Below are 15,845 nucleotides of genomic sequence, written 5' to 3'. Positions count from 1 at the left end.
ATAATATTTAAAATTCAGAGTGGGACTTCTCTTTGGATTTATGTTCACTTATTTTAGGAAATTTACTTTCATTTTAATAAATTAAATATTAAGGACAGATTATTAGATAAGGTATCTCTGTTATGTTCTTTAAAGAGGTCATACTCTTCATAGATTCTTTTCTTGGATCTTTTCCACTGACCTTTCGTATGTTGGTCAATGCTAGTTATTAAACTTTTTTTTGATAAAAGTAAGAATATAAGTATTTAGTACTATAGACAAAGGGCAGTTTTTTGTAGTATGTAATACTTCAAGAGAAGTTTATCAGTAATTGCACTTTTCACATAAATGGTAGTAAAGAAGGTTGGTTAGTTAAAATATTTTTTCTACTGTATTTGAAATCTTTCTCATTTCTGTATGAACAACAAAAAATTTCTCTCATTTTGCTTTTCTTCTTAGATTTGAAATTCCAGAGCCAGAACCTACTGAAGCAGATAAATTGGCAGTAGAGAAAGGGGAGCAGCCAATCAGTGCAGACCTTAAAAGGTTTCGCAAGGAATACGTCCAACCAGTACAACTTAGGTTTGGCCTGAATATTATATTTTTTTATGTGCCATTCAATTTTCAATACATAGTTAGCACAAAAGTTTTTACCTCTTAATTCAGATGTAGGTATTATTAATTTCATAGCAGTTTAAATTAAACTTCCAAAGTTCTTTTTATGTGCAGCTACTCTTAATTCCCTGAAGAAATTTAATTATTAAAATATACTGTGTTATATGCATCAGATATCTCTAGCATGTGATATGTTATGCTTGCAGATCAGGGTACCTAATAAATAAAAATAATAAAATTTCATATGAAAATTTCATTTGCCTATTGTCAATCCCCCCTCCCCCTTTTTGTTTTCGTTGTCTCATTGTGATCATTTAGTAATTCTGGGCTTTTTTACCATTTATAATATTTATGAAAGTTCTAGTTCTTTCCTCACTCTTTTCCCACAAGATACATAGACATTTGTTACTTATCTAAAAAGTGTCATTTCAATAATTTATTTTTTTCATGCTTTTTCTTTTTAAAAAAATTTTTACTGAAATATAGTTGATTTACAATCTTGTGTTAGTTTCAGGTGTACAGCAAAGTGATTCAGTTTTATATATATATATTTTTTTCTTTTTTAGATTCTTTTCTATTGTAGGTTATTACAAGATAGTGAGTATAGTTCCCTGTGCTATACAGTAGGTCCTTATTGGTTATCGGTTTAATAATTTCTAAAAATGTATCTGATAATAACATCTGCTGGTTGTTAGGTTACTCTGTGTGCCTAAGTGCTTTATCTTTTTTATCTCATCCTCACAACACAATTACTATTTCCACTTTGTTTAAGAGAAAATTGAAACTTAACAGGATAAAGTAGTTTGAGATAGGTCATATGAAGGGAGTGACAGGAGAGGATCCATATCTGACTTTGTAAACCAGTGCTTGTTTGTTTGTTTCAGTGTTCACTGAGCATTGAAAAGTGGAAGCTCCTTTGATTAGGCTTATTTATAGTCCAAGTGAAAACCAAAGTATTATCTACCTTTTTCCATGGGAAAACTGAGATATCTTATTAATTGTATATGATCTAAATATTTTTTCCCTGTAAATGTTAAGTTTCCTTGATTAATATTAATGAATAAATTGACATTTTGAAACTGAGTATATTAACTGCTTATTTTTCAGGATGATTGCCACAAATAAATGCAGTTTTAGAGGAATGATAGTGCTCCCAACTATATGTCTGTCAGCCAAAACTTTTAATATGTCATTCTTTGCCTAAGAAGATGAGCTTATTTACCCCTGAACCATAAAGAAGTAATTAACTTTTTTCTACTAGCTGTGATGCATTTGTACTAATCCACACTCAAATTAAGCCCCTTGACATGAGGCACACATTTATGAGGTTGCTATATTAGAGCAGAATATAATATTAGACTCTCAGTCATATATGTTCTTTAAGTATTTATTTCTAAGCATTTTCTGTGTTCTCAGTCCTGTACTTGTAACTATAGTGAATACAGAAATAGCATAGAGGAACTTCCCTGGTGGTGCAGTGGTTAAGACTCCATGCTACCATCACAGGGGACACAGGTTCGATCCCTGGTTTGGGAACTAAGATCCTGCATGCTGCGCTGCGCTGCCAAACAAAAAAACAGAGCATAGAATATCCTCTTTGCCACTGTGATATTACAGTTTTATTGGGGAAAAGGGATACATGAAACAGTTGTATATTATTCTACTTTAAATGTCAAGTGTTTAAGTGGCTTAGAAAGATACAGCCTCATAAAATTTCAGGAAAATTAGGGAAAGCATTTTGGAAGAGGTAAAATCTGAAATTGCTCCCAAAGGATATGTAGGATTTAGATAGATAGGCAGAAAGGTGATTGTTGGTATTCAGAGTCGTGAGAAATAGTATGAACAAATGCAGGAAGGCAGAAATGAGGGTAGTGTGCAGAGGAAATAGGTAAGGAAAATGACTCAAGAGGAATGAATTGTATTGCAGATAGTAGTAGATGAGATTACTACATGGAATGGGCGGAGTTGTCAGTGGCCTTGAAATCCATGCCAAGTTATTAAACTTGGCCTATGAGCATTAAAGGATTTTTAGCAATAATAGTAATTTTTATAATGATAGTAACTTTTTCCAACATTGTATTACAAAATTTTTACATAACGCAAAGGTGAAAGAATTTTACAGTGAGCTGTACCACCTAGGACTCTACCACCTAGATCTACTGTTAGCAGTTTACTATCCTTACTTTATCACAGATCTATGGATTTATCATCCTTCTCTTGGTCCATTAATCATCTAATTTGGGGGACATATTTCAAAGTACATTTCTCTTTAAATACTTCAGTTTGTATATAATTAACAGTTCAGTATTTGTTTATTCTGTTGTTGTAAAATGTGTATATAATGAAACACACACATCTTAAGTGTACTTTGAATTTTTAACAAATACATCTCTATAATCCACACTCCTGTCAAGGTGTATAAGATGTTACTTTCACCCGGCAAAGTTCCCTAATGCCCATTCTAATCAATTTTTGTTCTCATTGCCCAAAGCAGCTTTCAATTTCCTATATAGATTACTTTTACCTGTTTTATACTTTCATGTAAATGGATTTGTGTATTATATACTCCTTTGTGTCCGACTTCTTTCACTCAACATGCTTTTGAGCATGTTGTTGCTTATATCAGTGTTTGTTCTATTTTATTGCTGAGGTGGTATTCTATTATATGAATATACCACAATTTTTTTATTCACTTTCCCACTGAAGGACACCTGGGTTCTTTCAGTTTTTGATTATTATGATTAAAGCTGCTATGAAGTTTATAAGTCTTTCGTGAACATGTTTTTTCATATATCTTTTGTAAATAATTCAAAGTGGGAGACTGGGTCATAGGGTAGGTGTGTGCTTAATTTTAAAAGAAACTGCCAAATCTTTTCCCAAAGTAATTGTACAATATTATACTCTCACCAACAATTTATGAGAGTTCCAGTTGTTCCTTATCCTTACCAGTATTTAGTGATGTCAGTGTTCATACCTTAGCCAAACAGGTGGGGTATAGTGATGATATCTCTTTATGATTTTAACTAGTATCTTTTCAATGATGCAATGTTGAGAACTTTTTATTGTCTGTTATTGGCTATTCGTATTTATCTGGTCAAGACTCTATTAAAATCTTCTGCCTATTTTTTATTGAGTTGTCTTTTCATTATGGAGTTGTAGTAGTGTATTGAGTAGGATTGGATGCCAGTCTTTTGTCAGATAAATGTTTTACACATATTTTCTCCCGTCTTTGGATTATCTTAACTTTTCTTAATTTTGGTGAAATCTAGTGATGAGTTTTTTTTTCTTTTACATGATAATAATTTTTAAATTACATTGGATTCTGTAGAAACTAGGAAGTAGAAAGGATGGAAGCAGAGTTATTTGAAAACTAGTGTTAGCCTAGAAGCTATCAATTTTGTGATCATTTGAAACACTCGCTAAGCCACTGAGCCAACCAGGCACTTAAGGTTGTTTTATTACAGATACCATTAGTAATTTAAAATAGTTTCTTAGTCTGGGAAAAAAACTACTGTCTGACAGTTGCTGCGGTCGCGGGCAGTGGGTGGGAAGATAAACTAGAAATATTCGTTGAAATAATGAAGGAAAAATGCTAATGTAATTAATATACAGTATCTGTATCTTCGTGATGGAGAATGGAATGTTTTATTTGTATAGATTGCTTAAATCTCTATTACTTAAATCTCTGTAAGTAATTATTTTTGAGGTACTGTAAAACAAAATAGCTCTCTGTCAGAAATATTTTTGTCTTTTGAAATAAAAGAATGTGAACCTACCTGTAAATTACATAGAAATTTGATGATAGCACTTGAATTTAGAACCAGATACACTACATCTTAGTTGGTTTTCCATTTTATGTGGAAAATATAATTGAAGAACTTAAAAGTTGCTTTTGTATTGGACAGAGTATGAATTTTCTACATATAAATAAAGAAAAAGTACTTTTCCAGAACATAAATGGATAAGTATAGAAGCCACGATTTTTATGCTTATAAATTTTTTAAAGTATAATTTTTGAATAATAAACAGTTCATATTACTGAAGCACTTAAGGTATTAGTTAAATAGAAATTAGAGACTCTTTTGAGTGTTATATTGGCCCTAGTATATAGAAGTATCACCATGGCATTAGAGAAGTGAAAGAAGTATAATTGAATGCTTGGGTTTCACTAAAATGTGTTTCTTTTCATTTTGTCAGGATCTTAAATGTGTTTCGGCACTGGGTTGAACACCATTTTTATGACTTTGAAAGAGACTTGGAGTTGCTTGAAAGACTAGAATCCTTCATTTCAAGTGTAAGAGGTATATTATTTGAAGATTTGATTGGATCTTCTGTCTCATATGAGTTTTTTTTTTAATTTATGACTTTCAATTTAAGAAGCTAAACTATTTTTCATTTTTAAAAGGCAGAAATAACATTTGGAATAATTTTTATAGATTCTAAGGAGCTCACATGTGTTTAGAACCACCTGAAGTGTTAAAATCTTGCCTTTTGAAGTTTTTTAGGAGAATCTTTTTTTTTTTTTTTTTTGCGGTACGCGGGCCTCTCACTTCTGCGGCCTCTCCCGTTGCGGAGCACAGGCTCCGGACGCACAGGCCCAGCGGCCGTGGCTCACGGGCCCAGCCGCTCCGCGGTACGTGGGATCTTCCCAGACCGGGGCACGAACCCACGCCCCCTGCATCGGCAGGCGGACTCTCAACCACTGCGCCACCAGGGAAGCCCTAGGAGAATCTTTTTTTTTTTAAGAAGTCAGAAGTCCTCTTTAGTAAATTTAAGCCCTTTAATGTTATCTCATTTCATGGTTGCCATTCCTTTAAATAATTAAATGTTTGTGTAATTTAATTTGTTTTCTTCTCCTCCTTAATCTTATTCTTCAGTTTTGAATGGTTAACAGATTCTTAAATAATATTTACTTCCCCTGGAAAAGTTTTTGGTGTATTTTTGACACCTGAAAGATAGGAGTTTCCTACCTGAAGTTTCAGAACACAGCCCATGAAATGAAACTCTAGGTGGTGAATATTAAACAAATGTACATATCAAATGTATGCTGTTGAATCAAGAAAATTCATGTTTTCTCTGATAGTATAAGGCATTAATTAAGAATACCATAATTAAGTCTAGCTTCTTTCATCTCCTGCTTGTTCTTCAAGGCAAATTTTACTTTAAATAGAGAATGTGATTCCTTTGTTTCAGTTTTGAGATGTTTAAAACACATTTTTATCATGTGTGCTTTAAAATTGTTTATAGTACTAAGTTAATTTTTAACTTAATGTTCTTAATGAAGACACTAGAGTATATGTGATCTAAGAAGCTTCGAAAATACACACACATATTAGAAGAAAGCAAGTAAATGATTTTGTTTAAAGGCCTTTCCTATACAAGTTATACCTCAAGATAACTAAATAGTTGATGAGGGAAAGTTTTTAAAGAAGCATTGCAACTAATAAGTGAAGAAGGAATGATAGAATGAGAATATTACCATTTCTCAACTCCTAGTAACATAAAAAGAGAGACATTATATGCCTCTTATCAGAAATAGTCTTGCAAATATTCATGTCGAAAGTTTATCCTGGACCAGATCAAATCTGTATGTGTTGATTTACAGAAGATACAGGGACAGAGAAACATGGCAAATGATACCACAGAGATGGAATTGGCAAAATTCAGACTTGGAAAACTCCACAAGTGATTGAATTTCAACAAATAAATTGCAAGCAAAAATGAGAGATGAAAGGGGAACCTGTAGATGAAAGGAGACTTGACACATACTGACTCAATGCAATATGTAGATCTTGTTCAGATCCTATTTCATACAAACTAACTGTAATAAAACATGAGATGATCAGGGAAATGTGAATACTAACTAGATATTTGATGATATTAAGAAGATATTGTCATTTTTATACGTGATAATGGTATTATGGTTATTTTAAAGTTTTTAACTTTTAGATAATACTTAAATATGAATGAAATTATATGATATCTTAGATTTGCTTTGAAATAACATAAGGAGTAGAGGGCGGACATGAGTGGGGTTTCATGAAGGTGCATGAAAGTTACAGATTATACGAAGATTTGCAGTTATATCTGTCAAGTAAAGGGCATTTTTGTTTGTGTTCTTTTTCTAGGGAAAGCTATGAAGAAATGGGTAGAGTCAATTGCTAAGATCATCAAGAGGAAGAAACAAGCTCAGGCAAATGGAATAAGCCATAATATTACCTTTGAAAGTCCACCTCCACCAATTGAATGGCATATCAGCAGACCAGGACAGTTTGAAACGTTTGATCTCATGACACTTCATCCAATAGAAATTGCACGTCAGCTGACACTTTTGGAATCTGATCTCTACAGGTAGACAATTAACATTAATTCGCTGCTCTGTTTTCAAAAACTTTGAACAGTTCCATCTATTTTCAGAACATTTTGAAAATTATTCATGTGTGCTTAAAAATACTTCATCTATTCTTGTGGGCTGGGAAGAAAGTGCATAGGACAGTTTTTAACTATAGTCTGTTCTGCAGGTGAAAGTCATAAATTATTGCTCTTCAGGCCTAGATTAGGTCCTAGCAATCCTTCACAAGAGGAGTGGCAGAGAGAAGACTAATGCAGTACAATAGCAACCACTTTATAGACAGTCACCCAGCTCCTATTCCTAATACTTTCTCATGGCTTTAGTTTGAGTTGGTTCCGTTAAGACAGTATGGATGCTAGGCTCTGGGCAGCTAAGTAAATAGAATATTGAGTGAGATAAGCTTTCTTCTTTTTTTTTCAAATATGTAATCAAAAGGTTTTTTTCAATATGTAATCAAAATTGTAATGTGGGGCTTGACTGGGTTAGGTTTGCAAGGCAAATGAGTAACAAAATTCTTAGAAGAGTAAAGATTTCTTCACTTCTTTTAAGGAGTCTCAAATACTTTAGGTATTTGAGGTCAATATTCACTTTAAAGAAAAGTATATTTTTGAAGTAGTGTGATGATGAACCATACTTAAAACTTCTGAGCCATTTTCTTTTGTTTATAAGGATCACTAGAAATATGCTTGACTATTTTTAGCTGTATCCCATCATTTGTCTTTATATATAAAGCAGTTCCTGCCTCTGTATCCACACAGATCACTCATTTACAACCTAATCTTTTAGCTTCATGGCTTTATCACTTCCAATGCCATTCTTTACTCCAAATCAGACATTTCCTGTGGTCATATTCTGAATCTTGTCATCACTCCAAATTTTATTCCAGAATTACTAACTCACACATCTCATACCTTCCTAACCACAGTTTTTTCTCTTTTCAACTTGCTTTATCAACTTATTCCTCTGTCATTTTTTTTAAAACCACTGTCCTTCCCAGTACATTAGCCTCTTTCTGTCCTATCTCCTACCTCATAATTTAAGCTTTCTTCTTTCATTTACAACCCAGGCTCCTGTGAAGAGTAGAGGCCTTGCAAAAAAAAAAAAACCAAAAAAAGAGAGTACAGGCCTTACAGGTAGTCGCCACCTGCCAGCCCCATCCAGAAAATAAACCCCTACCACTATCATTCCATCAAAAACTTTTCTGCATTCAGAAGCCGATTTTAAAATACAAACACCCTTAAGAAGTTATCCTGATTAGCAGCCATTGTTTTTTTTAAAACTGGGATTACACAGGGAAAAGCAAGAATATATAAAGTTTAGTGTAAATGGAGAATGTGGGAAAGCCCCAGATATAAAACTTCACCTTCTTTAGAGTTGGGTTTCTGATTTGCCCTGACTGTGCTGTTCAGAATTTAGCACACCCATCAGAGTTTGTTACCATCTCATTCAGAGTGTCATGTTATATTTTAAGTAATTTGGAGTTCAGGTGGTTTTTGTTGATATTGTAGGATTTTTTTTGTAGGAAAACACAGTTTTTTAAATTGAAGTATAGTTGATACACAATATTATATTAGTTTCAGGTGTACACTATAGTGATTCAATATTTTTGTGGCTATTTTATTTAAAGTTACTATAAAATATTGGCTGTATTACCTGTGCTAAATATCTTTGTAGTTTATTTATTTTATACATAGTACTTTGTTACCTCTTAATTCCCTCCCCCTATTTTGCCCCTCCCCCTTCTCTCTCCCTACTGGTAACCACTAGTTTGTTCTCTATATCTGAGTCTGTTTGTTTGTTATATTCATTTGTTTGTTATATTTTTAGATTCCATATATAAGTGATAACATACAGTATATGTCTTTCTTTGTCTGACTTCTTTCACTTAGCATAATATCCTCTAGGTTCATCCATGTTGTTGTAAATGGCAGAATTTCATTCTTTTTTATGGCTGAGTAATATTTGTGTGTGTGTGTGTGTGTGTGTGTGTGTCTCACAAATTCTTTATCCATTCATCTGTTGATGGGCACTTAAGTTGCTTCTTTACTGTGGGATTTGTGATAGGTGGGAATGAAGGGACTTATTCCTTAGATAAAGCAAATAGTACAGAATCAGGTTTTTCCTTATAGTGTCACATGAATGGACATCAGGAATAAGGGAGCACTTAGCTCTATGTGGACCTACTTTCAGAACATAGAAATACCTTTGTTAAGTGATATGTGTATTATGGAAGAAGGGTACCATATGTAAAATACTGACACTCTTTGTAAACTAATTTCTGGTGAAATAATAGAACCACTTAAGAAAACTTACTTCCAAGACTGTTCAGAGTACCCATTTACACTCAAATCTACTGAACTTTTTAATTATTATAATAGCCAAGTCTGTAGGACAGTGATGGCAATGCCAATGGTCAATTTTTTAAAAATTATGTAATCCTGAATCACTGTATACGGTGATTTAATCTGCTCTTCCATCTGATTTTTTATTAAGTATTTCAGGTATTAAAAAAATATAGAAGATAATACAATGCGGGTGCATCAGCAACAAAAGCATTACAAATAAAATTGAAACCCTTTGTGTAATTCTGTCTAATCCCATTTCTCTTCTTTCTTCTAAAGGATAACCACTATCTTGTATTTGATATTTACTATTCCTATGTATGTCTGTATAATTTATACACATACACACATTCATAAACAATATGTAGCATTATTTTGCACATTTTAAGGTTGTTTATACTGATATATCATTCCGTGACTTGTTTTTTACTTAAATTGATTCTAGCATTTGTTGCTGAGTATAGCTCTAGTTTGCTTATTTTAATTGCTATATTGTATTCCATTGTATGAATACTCCACAGTTTATCCAGTCTCTTGATGAGGAGCCTTTAGGTTGTTTGGGATTTTTCACTCTTGGAAACAATGCTTGACTGAACATTCTTAAAAATGTTTTCTTATAAACTGGTGTATCTAGAATGTATACCTAGGTGTACAATTGCTGGGTGATCTAGTATGTATATTTTCAGTATTATGAGATACTGCCAAATTATTTTACAAAAGTATCAAATTTTACTTGCACATCAGTAATGGAGAGTTCCCTTTTTATCCACATTTTTACCCATTTGGTATTACACTTCTGTTAGTGTGATAGGAATAAAATGGGATTTCCTTGTGGTTTAATGTTCTTTTCCCTGAGTAAGAGTTAAAGTATTTTTTCATGTTCGTTGGCTATTCAGTTCTGTTTCTCTGTGAATTACCTGCTTCTATGTTTGTTCCTTTATCTTTTAGACTTGTCTTTTTCTTATTAAGTTTTAGGAGACCTTTAAATAATTTTGATACTAATCCTTTGTAGGTTAAGTGCATTGATTTTTGCTTCCACAGGAAAGTTCAACCTTCTGAACTTGTAGGGAGTGTATGGACCAAAGAAGATAAAGAAATAAATTCTCCAAATTTATTAAAAATGATTCGCCACACCACAAATCTCACTCTCTGGTTTGAAAAGTAAGTTTTTATTTACTTTGTCTTACTACTTCTTAATGTTATACTTCTATAATATTAAGTCATATATAAGCAAAAATTGTGGCTGAAAATATATTTCTTCTTTTCTATGTGGAACAAGGAACTTGCTTTCTAAGCCATGATTTTCTGTTTTCTTTTTTTTTTTTTTTTTTTGGTTAGGTGCATTGTGGAAGCAGAAAATTTTGAGGAACGGGTGGCAGTACTAAGTAGAATAATAGAAATTCTGCAAGTTTTTCAAGATTTGAATAATTTCAATGGTGTATTAGAGATCGTCAGTGCAGTAAATTCAGTATCAGTCTATAGACTAGATCATACCTTTGAGGTAAGTTTTAGGCTTAAATAGTTTATCCTTTTGTGGGGAGATAAAATTAATGTGAAAGAGATTCCTTCTACCACTGATCTTTTTGAGTAAATCCTTTATAAATCCATCTTACTCCTTAAACACAGTGATATCACAATATTAGAAAATACATCAATATAAGTGAGCCTAGAATTCATCAAAGAATATGAATTTTGGGGCTTCCCTGGTGGCGCAGCGGTTGCGAGTCCGCCTGCCGATGCAGGGGACACGGGTTCGTGCCCCGGTCCGGGAAGATCCCACATGCCGCGGAGTGGCTGGGCCCGTGAGCCACGGCCGCTGAGCCCGCATGTCCGGAGCCTGTGCTCCACAACAGGAGAGGCTGCGGCAGTGAGAGGCCCGCGTACCGCAAAAAAAAAAAAAAAAGAATATGAATTTTGTGACTGTTTAATATGCTTACCTAAATGTAATGAAGTTCCAAATGGATTTTTTCAGTGGTAAATTGATTGTTTCAAATAAATGACAAATAATTTTAAATATAAATGTACAAATTACTTTAATCGCCTGTAGTATATAGTCAAAGAAAGAGTAACATGGAGAAAATGCTTTGTAGAACTTAGTTTTTTTTAAATTATAAAATTGTGTATGTTTAGTGTTTATCATTGAAAATTCAGAAGATATAGAAAGTATAGAAAAGTTAGAGACTCAGCCACGCAAATATATTTGCCTTTGGGAATGTGAACTTTTACAATGTTACTAGAAAGTAATCTGGCAGTATATGTTAAAATACAGATACTTTTGGACCCAGAAATAAAAGCAGTCGACTATAAAGTTAAGGTACAAAGATCTAGTTTCTGCAGCAGTAATTGTAGTCGCAGAAAACTAGAAACAACCTGTGTCCATCAGTAGGAGAATGATTGAGTATGTTATCCTATACCTATGGCGTAGAATATTGGTTAGCTACAGAAAAAAAGTGAATAGAATCTGCGTATATTGTCTTGGAAGAATAGTTGTGACATTTAGGGGAAAATCCATTTTAAAAATCTTTAGAAAAATTAATATGATTTCATTTTGATGGAACAAAACAGAACAAACTGTAAACGTGTAAGTGAGCTGCACAAGCATTGAGAAGAGTGTGGAAGGATACATACTCTTCTTTTCACATCGGTTCTTACCATGGGTTGTGATTAGAGGGGAATGGAGGGTTAGACTGATTTCATGTGTGTGTTTTTCTGTTTAGGTGTTTGCATGTTATTGATTTGTATGGACTTATTTATATTAAAGATATTAATAGTCAAATATTGCCAAATAATCTATCTAATGGACTAATAATTTCAGTTCTCATTTTGAAAACTCTGAAGGAGTGTATTCATTTTGAGACGTTAAGCTTTAGTTTCTTAAAGTGTTGAATCTTTATATTCAACAATATTTATAAAAATAGGTATATGGTATAAAGAATAAAAATACAAAGAATACCTGTTTACCTGGCCTCCAGTTTAAGAACCCCTCCCAATCCATCTCCTTCCTTGCCCCTTCAGAGCCAGCTACTATGCTGAATCTTGTGCTTATCATTCTCTTGCTTTTTTCTATAGTTTTACTATTTGTATCTCTAAACAGTGTTGTTTCATATTGCATGTTTCTTAATTATATATGAATATAATTCTTCTAAGACTTTTTTTACTCAACATATTATATTCCTAAAATTCATCCATATCGTTTCTTTTAACTATAGTTCATTCTTTTTTTATAGCTGTAACATATTATAGAAATAACTTTACCAAAATTTATTTCTTTATTTGCTTATTTATTTATTTGTTAGTTAGTTAGCTGATGGTCATTTGGATTGTTTCTAGTGTGGCACTATTATCAGTAATATTGCCATAAACATTTTCTGCATCTATCCTGGTGCTTACATGCACAAATTTCTCTTAAGTTGTATACCTAGGAGTAGAATTATTGGATGATAGAATAGATAAAATAGATAATGCCCAATTGTTTTCTCAAGTATTAATCGTACCAGTTTATACTCCCACCAGAAGCTTGAGTTCTGGTTGTTCCACATTCTCGCTAACACTTGATATTGTCAGTTCTCTTTATTTTTCTAGTCTTGTGGTGTGGGTTTATAATTCCCTAATTTCTAATGAGTTTGAACCTCTTTTAAGATGTTTTATTGGCTCTTTGTATTGTGGAAATTTTTTACTTTTTTGGTTGAGTTTTTCTAATGAATTTGTATGAGTTCTCTCATATACTGGATTTTAATCCTTTGTCAGTTATGTGTGTTGTAAATATCTTTTTCCAGATTGAAGCTTCTATTTTCACCATTTTTTATGATGTCTTTTGATGAACAAAAATTCTTAATGTCACATTTACTTAATTTGTGCTTTTTGGTGTCTTGTATAATAGATCCTCCTCTGTTACCTTAATGTTTTATCTTTCTCATTAAGTCCTTAATCCAGCTGGAAATGAGTTTTGAGTATGGAATCTAATTTCCATTTGGCTAGCCAGTTGATCTCACACATTTATTCAAAGTCCATTCTTTCTCCGTTGATCTGTAGTGTCAGCTGTATCGTAAGTTGAGTATCCATAAATGTGTGGGCCTGTTTTTGGTCCCGCTATCCTGTTCTTTTGATGTATTTGATTATTACTGTGCTAGTGCCACATGTTTAAATTACTGTAATTTTATACTAGTTCTTGATACAGTATAGTAGGGCAAGTCCCCACCAATCATTCTTTTTCAAGAGTGACTTACTCTTTTTTTTTTTTTTAGTTCTCTGACCAGGGATTGAACCTGGGCCCTGGCAGTGAAAGCGCCGAGTTGTAACCACTGGCCTGCCAGGAAATTCCCAAGAGTGACTTACTCTTGACCCCTTGCTATTATATAAATTTTAGAATCATTTTAAGTTTAATTATTTTAAAGGTTGGGGTTTTGGTAAGAATTATACTGGTTCTATAAATCAGTTATGAAGAACTGACATTTTTACAATAATGAATCTTCCCAACTATGAACGTGGTGTATCTCTCCATTTATTTATTTATTTAATACAGTTTGTGGTTTTATTGATGAAGATCTCACATCTGTTTTGTTAGATTTATATTAGAATATTTTAATAATCTTGTTTTCTTTGTTGATGATATCTAGAAATGCAGTTGATTTTTGCCTGTTGGTTTTATATCCAGCAATATTGCTACATTCTCTCATTAACATTCTATTTGTAGATTTATTTCATGTCTTCACAGACAATCATTTCTTCTGTGAATACTGACAGTTTTTCATTTCAATCCCTAGTCTTTTATTTATTTTTCTTGTCCATTCTATTTAGGACTTCTGTATAGTACTGAATAAAAGTTACAATGCAGTCACCTTTGCTTTTTCCTTAAGTTAAAGGAAATGAGTTGAGGGACTTCCCTGGCAGTCCAGTAGTTGGGACTTCGCCTTCCAGTGTGCGGGGGGTGAGTGAGTGGTCCCTGGTTGGGGAGCTGGCGTCCCGCATGCCTCACAGCCAAAGGGCTGGGGCGTGGAACGGAAGCAGTGTTGTAGCAAATTCGGTAAAGACTTTGAAGGTGGTCCACATCAAAAAAAATCTTAAAAAAAAAAAAAAAGGAAATGAGTTGAATCGTTTTCCATCAAGTATAATGTTTGCTGTCAATTTGTGTGTGTGTGTATCTATCAGGTTTAAAATAAAATAATTCATTTTTAATTAAAAAATGTAATAATGAAATATAAAATAAATGACTGCTTACTTGGTTTACTACATTTTTGTTCAGTTCTTGTCTCCCTCCCACAGCCTTCTCCTCTTTACCAAAACCTTATTACCCTTAGCCCCAAAAGATCTTTCAGTGGAAAAGTATTTGAATGCCATGGGATTATATTTTTCTCCAACAGCTATAATTTGAAACTCTGGCTAATCAGGATTATAACTAATAATATCCTGTGGAAGATTTTTTTATTGTTTAATCCTCTAATTTATATTAGAAAAAAATAAGTTTTAAAGTTTTATATTTATAGATAAGAAATCATTTCCAGCAAGTGCAGATAAAAATAGTACTCATCTCTTAATTTTAAAAATTGTTTTTCAAATATTTGCAAAATTTTAAAATTGAAAGCTCTGCATCTATAAAATATGATTGAATTGTAAAAAAGCAAATTATGCTCAGTTTATATATTTTAAAGGCATTGCAGGAAAGAAAAAGGAAAATTTTGGATGAAGCTGTGGAATTAAGTCAAGATCATTTTAAAAAATATCTATTGAAACTTAAGTCAATCAATCCACCTTGTGTGCCTTTTTTTGGTAAGTTACTAAAAATGGATTTATATTTTGAGGGAGAGTTTGTTATATAGTGAAAAGAGACTAGCCTCTAGAAGCAGATTGTCCTGATTTTATATCTGAGCATATTTGCTTTTATTAGCTTTCTATATTGATAAATAAAACCTAAACTCTGTATGTAAACTCTATCTATAAAGTGAAGATTCTAGTAATTACCTTGTAGAGTTGTAAGGAGCTCTGTGGGATCTCTAAGACCAGTAGTCTCATTCATGAGGGCACCTCTCAAAGGCCTAACCTCCTCATTCTATCACACTGGGCATTAGGATTTCAATGTATGAATGTTGAACATTCAAACATTCAAACCATAGCATGCACCAAAAATGTCTCCAGGCATTCCCAGATATCTATCCTCTGGGGGACAAAATTGCCCCCAGCTGACAACCACTGATTTAAATGAATCAGTAATTATGCATGAAAGAGGAACTGAAGATTTTCTTCCTGTCCAAAACTGAAGAATAATTCTTTTCTATCTAATTTACAGGCTTTGGGAGGGCAGAATTAATTTATAAATTTGTAGTCTTATTAACCAGAATTGGCTTAAAATTAATATATTGATCAGTAATCATTTAAGATCATTGGCATTAAAGATTTATAGGAAATATTAAAATGGCTAGAATAGATTTAACACTTACAATTTAGACTTTGTGAATGAATCCTCCCTTTTATTTTAGGCTATTAGACTAAGAAATGGCAAATTAAGCTCTTTATAAACCCTAGTTTTCTTTCAATTTTAAATTGTTTCCGTCCATGTAAAA

At 32.8% G+C, this 15,845-nt stretch overlaps 1 protein-coding gene across 2 annotated transcripts in view; it reads left to right on the top strand.

Annotated features, from left to right (window-relative positions):
• Nucleotides 1-15,845, top strand: part of SOS2 (SOS Ras/Rho guanine nucleotide exchange factor 2) — a 99,361-nt gene that overhangs the window by 66,876 nt on the left and 16,640 nt on the right. For both annotated transcript variants that reach the window (XM_030854909.3, XM_030854910.3), the window contains exons 12-17: nt 439-561; nt 4,792-4,895; nt 6,723-6,945; nt 10,330-10,449; nt 10,627-10,789; nt 14,937-15,054. In XM_030854909.3, coding sequence (XP_030710769.1) covers nt 439-561; nt 4,792-4,895; nt 6,723-6,945; nt 10,330-10,449; nt 10,627-10,789; nt 14,937-15,054 — 851 coding nt within the window. The remainder of the gene's footprint in view (nt 1-438; nt 562-4,791; nt 4,896-6,722; nt 6,946-10,329; nt 10,450-10,626; nt 10,790-14,936; nt 15,055-15,845) is intronic.

This window comes from Globicephala melas, chromosome 2 (genome assembly GCF_963455315.2).
Source record: "Globicephala melas chromosome 2, mGloMel1.2, whole genome shotgun sequence".
Taxonomy (NCBI): domain Eukaryota; kingdom Metazoa; phylum Chordata; class Mammalia; order Artiodactyla; family Delphinidae; genus Globicephala; species Globicephala melas.
Note: the sequence above shows the minus strand (reverse complement) of the source record. Positions and strands in the feature narration are given on the sequence as shown.